The sequence below is a fragment of the Aplysia californica genome, unplaced genomic scaffold, assembly GCF_000002075.1.
Source record: "Aplysia californica isolate F4 #8 unplaced genomic scaffold, AplCal3.0 scaffold00858, whole genome shotgun sequence".
NCBI classification, from domain to species: domain Eukaryota; kingdom Metazoa; phylum Mollusca; class Gastropoda; order Aplysiida; family Aplysiidae; genus Aplysia; species Aplysia californica.
The window spans coordinates 167872-173406 of NW_004798128.1; the positions used below are offsets into that span (position 1 = coordinate 167872).

Below are 5535 nucleotides of genomic sequence, written 5' to 3' on the forward strand. Positions count from 1 at the left end.
GGGGGCTCAAATATGGGGCATCCCAAGAGATGCGCACCATCCTGGATTTCATCAAAACCAGCTACCGTACAGTTACAAAGTTCTATCTGCATGGTGCCTAGCTTTTAGAAATTTGACGTAGAAAACTAATTTGAGTTTCACAATATTATGCCAAGCTTTTTCTATTACAATTCTTTGAATATCTATAGAACGATTTCGAATTATCTTAATATTTTTACAGTGCAGATAGAACATTATGGTTTTTTAACCTCGTGGTGGTAGTAACTCAAAATGGCCAAAATTGTAAGATAGAACTTTGTAATTCTAAGGCAGCGATTAAGCTATGATAAATGCTCGAATAAAGCTCCCTTACCAACAATTCGAGCTTTGTCTCTCTAGAGAAAACCGTCTTTGACTAACATAGGCCATACCTGAATGTTTCATGGGTGATATTTTAGTACCATGAGCGTGTAGTTATTGCAATATCTAAATCGTCAACGGGATCGTACGCGACTTTTATGAAGAAGGGTTTTTTTTTCAAGAGTGTGCTCGATTTCTTGGACAGCCTGTATATTGATCTTCACCGATAGGCCTGTGTGTCATAATCTATGTGCGTTCGTGAGTGATTTTGCTTGTTCTGGCTTTGTGGGATGTATTATAATAATAATATTATGAGAGCTGCCGTTGTTTCTTTACAGCAAGAGAGTAGCTTAGTAATACGTAGTTGTTGAAGTCGCACCAGAGGACATGAGAGGTTGGTAGGAAGGCGCCTCTGGAAGATCGTATGCTTTTTTTTTTTTATTTCCGCCAGTCTGTCTTACTTTTCTCAGCACGTAACTGCTGCTGTTGTGTCGATGTGTTTCTCTCTTCAATCATAATTATTTTGTAGAAGTTTTACATCCCTCCCTCCCCGACTCCCCAATTAAAACAATAGTTTAGATCATTTAGAAGGCGGGCTGCTTCTCGAAAGCCTGTCATGTCAACGAGAGCGGAGAGTGATACAATGTCCCAGCTGACATTCGGCTGACACTCAGTAAGAACCACCCTCACGCGGGAATCGAACTCAAGTCTTTTGCAAGCGACGAAGAAGGGCTTAACCGCTACACCACAAAACCGGTCCTCTATGTACTCATGCAAATAAAACAGAATGGAAGCTGACAAAAGTTCCCATTGTAGACGACATGGATGGACGTGACATTTTGGCATGCCGTTACAACAGATACATGATTGTTTCTTCGGTGCATGATTCTCTTTTGTTTTGTGCACGTGAATAACTGGGAATAGGTTTTGGAGTGGAGGTTGAATAGGGAGGAGGGGGCGTTTAGGTAGGAAGGGCAGAGGTAGAAACGTGTATTCATAGGAGCTGTGATAGAGATAGAGAAAGACACTGATACGATGACGGTCATTTAGTGCTGGGAAAGAGCGAGATAGACAGACAGTAACAACAAAGGGAAGGAAAATGAGTCGGATGTTTGCGTCAGTTCCACGCAGTTCGTTGTTAGATCTATCTATCAGGTTCTTTGTGGCATTGTCTAACCTGACAGTTGCTCCTGAACTCTCCCTGTCACAGGTCATTGACCCATGCTTATATCATGTCAGATAGGCGTGTATGCTTCACGTTTCATTCTCCATTTTCTTTTCAGTAAGTGTTTTGCGACACTTGCGCAACGCAATTAGGTCATATACGTGCTGAGGATTAGAGGTGTTACAAGAGAGTAACAACACAAAAAAGGAGCGATATGGACGATAGATGCTTGATAGGAAAGAAGGAGCAAACCACACCCGAGAACCCGCCAATCATCTACAACAACCGCTATAGCAAGATTGACGACCGGCGTCCGTGGTGCAGAGGTTATTGTGTTTCGCTATCGCACGCAGGAGACCCGAGTTCGTTTACCTAGTGGGGAGATTTTTTGTTAAATCGGGTATCTCGGTGTTTCTGAATGCTGTGATGTTGTGTCTTTCTCCCTCGGGGTTGGCCCTTGCAGTCAGAGTCGAAAGCCCGCCTCCTAAATCATCTAGTTGTGTCGACGGAGAGTGAGATCACTTATACATGTATATAATTCTTTTTTTAATTGAGCGACGCTAAATTCAGAAGACCTGCGCCTGAACAGAAGACCTGTGTCTGAATTCAGACACAGGTCTTCTGAATTTAACGTCGATCAATTTTTTAAAAATCACAGTTTGCTGAGGCTTTATTCTCCATTTTCAAAATTTTAGAACGATCGAAGACAGGCTATGAATTCGGAAAACCGGCTTCTTTAAAAAAATGGTTTTTTTATATTTCTACTTTGCTGAAAGAATCTTCAACGCCTCTGTGAAGAGATAAAACTGGCAAATCTAATAAGCGGCAGTATTTTCCGGGAACCAGCTCTTTTCTCAAGAGTGCAGCAATTTAATGAAAAATCAGGTTCAAAGGATAGAGTAAATTAACTTCTAAAATAAGTGCTGAACCTTTTTACTTCACATTGCTGCCTGGCTGGATCCATTTTTCCAGAATTACTGTTGCAATTATGTTGAACTATTAACTGGGTGCAGTGAAGAGTTCGGTCTAGTGCACTGATACATATGTGTGGTGTTGAGGTTAGGCGCTTCCTGTTGCGAACAAAAGACTTGAGTTCGATTCCTTAGCAGAAAAGTTATTCTACCCGTCCGTGTACTGAGAAGTAGCATACCACTTCAGCCCGGTTTAGGCCATGCAGTAGGGTAGAAGCAGCCTGTCGCCTATATCATCGAAACCATGGCGATAGAGCGTTAGATGTTTAAAGCCATTACCAGATCAATTTAGTGTACGTATTAAATATGAAAAAAACGTGTTTTTAACGTTTGTGCGCTTCTTTTTACTCCGAACCATCAAGTGCTAGATGTGCGACAAACATCGGGCAATCTGCTTTCAATTTTGCTAGCGAGAGCTAGATGTTTAAAGCCTTATGTCTGTTCAAGTGTCCCAGAAAATACATTTCTATTTTCTTGATTTCTATTCCTTCCAAGAAATTCTCAGAAGTGTCTTAGAAACCACATTTCATTTGCTGCAATTTTATCTTCATTATCTTTAGTGATTTGTTCCTAATATCCAACCAAGTTATTATGATTAGTGTATATCCTGTCTCTGAATACAACGAGGGTCTTCATCTTTTTGCGAGTCTCACAGCAGAAGCGTAGAATCTAGTCCACCACGTCTACAATATCATGTTATTTGTATTCTTTGTTTTTTGTTTGTTTTGTTTGTTTGGCTTTTCTGGAGAGTTTTTCTTAAGAGGCCGTGGAGGTGAAGGTGATTTGGAGGGTGGCCGGGGAAAGAGAGAGCGAGAGATATATAGATTGATTGATTGATTGAGAGAGGGAGAGAGAGAGAGAGAGAGAGAGAGAGAGAGAGAGAGAGAGAGAGAGAGAGAGAGAGAGAGAGAGAGAGCTGTAGTAAGGCTGGGGCATGGAGATGAGTGTGGGGTAGATTGGATGCAGGCAAAAGAATAATACTATTTCCAATCAGTGCTACTATATAAGCTGTTTACGAGCCTCTAATTACAGCTAATGAAGAGTCACCACTCCCCTCACCCCCCTGCCTCCCCCCACCCTTTATCGTGTTTCTGAGGAAGATGATGTTGCTGAAGAGATGTTTTACTAGTACAACCTACTCCGGTCTTGGAGAGCCAGTATTTACCTGCCTGTGATGCAACCGCACGGAGTTCATTTAGGAAATGATTTGTTTACACACACTGACACTGGATTTCCCAGGAACAGCAAACCTTTGTCGTTATAGAATAACGAATTTCCCATTCTATTAACCCTTTAAATGCCAGATCGGAATAGTCTTGGGGTATGCAGTGAAGAGCTTAATAACATTGCGTACGATGATGGAACACTGTAGTAGCAGTAGTAGTAGTAGTAGTAGTAGTAGTAGCAGCAGCAGCAGCAGCAGCAGCAGCAGCAGCAGCAGCAGCAGCAGCAGCAGCAGCAACAACAACAGCAGCAGCAGCAGCAGCAGCAGTAGTAGTAGTAGTAGTAGTAGTAGTAGTAGTAGTAGTAGTAGTAGTAGTAGTAGTAGTAGTAGTAGTAGTAGTAGTGGTAGTGGTGGTGGTGGTGGTGGTGGTAGTAGTAGTTACATCTAGTTGTATTCTAGATCAGGAATTTATTGCTAAAAGTTCTGTGATTGTGATGCAATGGGTAGGCTCTTCGCCGTTTCATGCAGAAGACGTGAGTTCTATTCCCACGTGAGGAAGTTGTTCTAACCAGTAGCCCCGTCTTTCTGCTGGGATGCTGTATCCCATTCAGTCCTGGATGGTCCTCACAGACAGTGTCGAAACAGCCTGCCGCTAAACCCTATCCGTACGCCCTGGAGTCTTTTTTTTTTTGTACTCCCGGGGTTGTATTCTTCATATTTTAGAATACTTCTAGTACGAAGACCTCTTTGAAACTTTCAGTATTTTTCAAAAAATCACTGTGACAGACTGCTATGCAAAGCGTACGCATCGGATTAACGAGTAAATTTCCTCTTTGGAAAGTGATCGCACAGAGTTACCCACGTCGTATTGATACGATTATAAAACTCGACGTACAAATAGGGTTAAGCCATGTAAATTGTGTCAGCTTTGTTTTTGGTTGTGTTTTTGCTTTTGGTCCTTTGTGTGTGAAGGTGGGTTGGGGGTGATCGTAGGGAGAGAGTGTAAAGCTTGTTTACAACAAGTCATTAGTTGTATTAACACTCTTTAATTTTAGTTCGACTGCAACACAAATAGGCCATATAAGGGCCGAAGATTATGAGTAACATACAAGGAAAAGAAGAAGGAAAACAAAGAAGGAAAAGGACATTAGGTGTTTGTTAGGTAAGAAGGAGCAAACCACGCCAGAGCATTCTCCAACCACCCACATTCACAAGTTCGGAAGTGGAATGCCGTGTTTGGTATCTCATTTTTAATTATATAATTCTGAACCCACTATCAAAGATCAGAAACTATAGAATAGTTCACCCCCTAAACTTGAAGAATTTAACAGAAAAACATTCCCCAAAAGATGCTGGAGGTGACATTAATCTGTATACTAGCACGTCTTATTCAATTTCAGAGAGTGGTGTATCTTACGCACATTGAGCGGAAGCAAAATATTTTCTTCAAGAACTTGTTTGATAAAGAAAACAAATTTCATTGTTCATATTAACGCTAGTGATGAGATTTGTAAAAGTGGTCATCGATTCTTTGTACTGTCTTTTTGTGTACCTTTTAAAAAATCGACAGAATTAACGCTCTACCTATCGAAAAGGTTTTGCTTGATCTTAAAAAAAACGAAAACTATTGTGAAAACGATAAAAACTGTAAAGCTATCCCTGCACTTTCTTAAAAAATACTCGGTCCATTGTCCAGGGTCGGAAAGGGTTAAATAATTTTAGGTTGTGAAACATCCCATAATATTATTTATTCCTGCAGCAACGTTGTGTATCTGCAAACAAGCATCGCCCAGGTATAAGGGAACTGATATTGTCAGGCTGTTAGTCTGGATAAGATTTTGTTCATTTTAAATTACGGTGTACCTTTGAATCACTTATCAATATATATATATATA

The 5535-nt window shown here is 40.8% G+C and overlaps 1 protein-coding gene across 1 annotated transcript in view; it reads left to right on the forward strand.

Annotated features, from left to right (window-relative positions):
* Window positions 1-5535, forward strand: part of PIN (insulin precursor) — a gene marked incomplete in the record, with an annotated part of 75720 nt that overhangs the window by 64880 nt on the left and 5305 nt on the right. Inside the window, 1 exon segment of the mRNA NM_001204686.1 lies at window positions 4548-4559. Within this exon segment, the coding sequence (NP_001191615.1) occupies window positions 4548-4559 (12 nt within the window).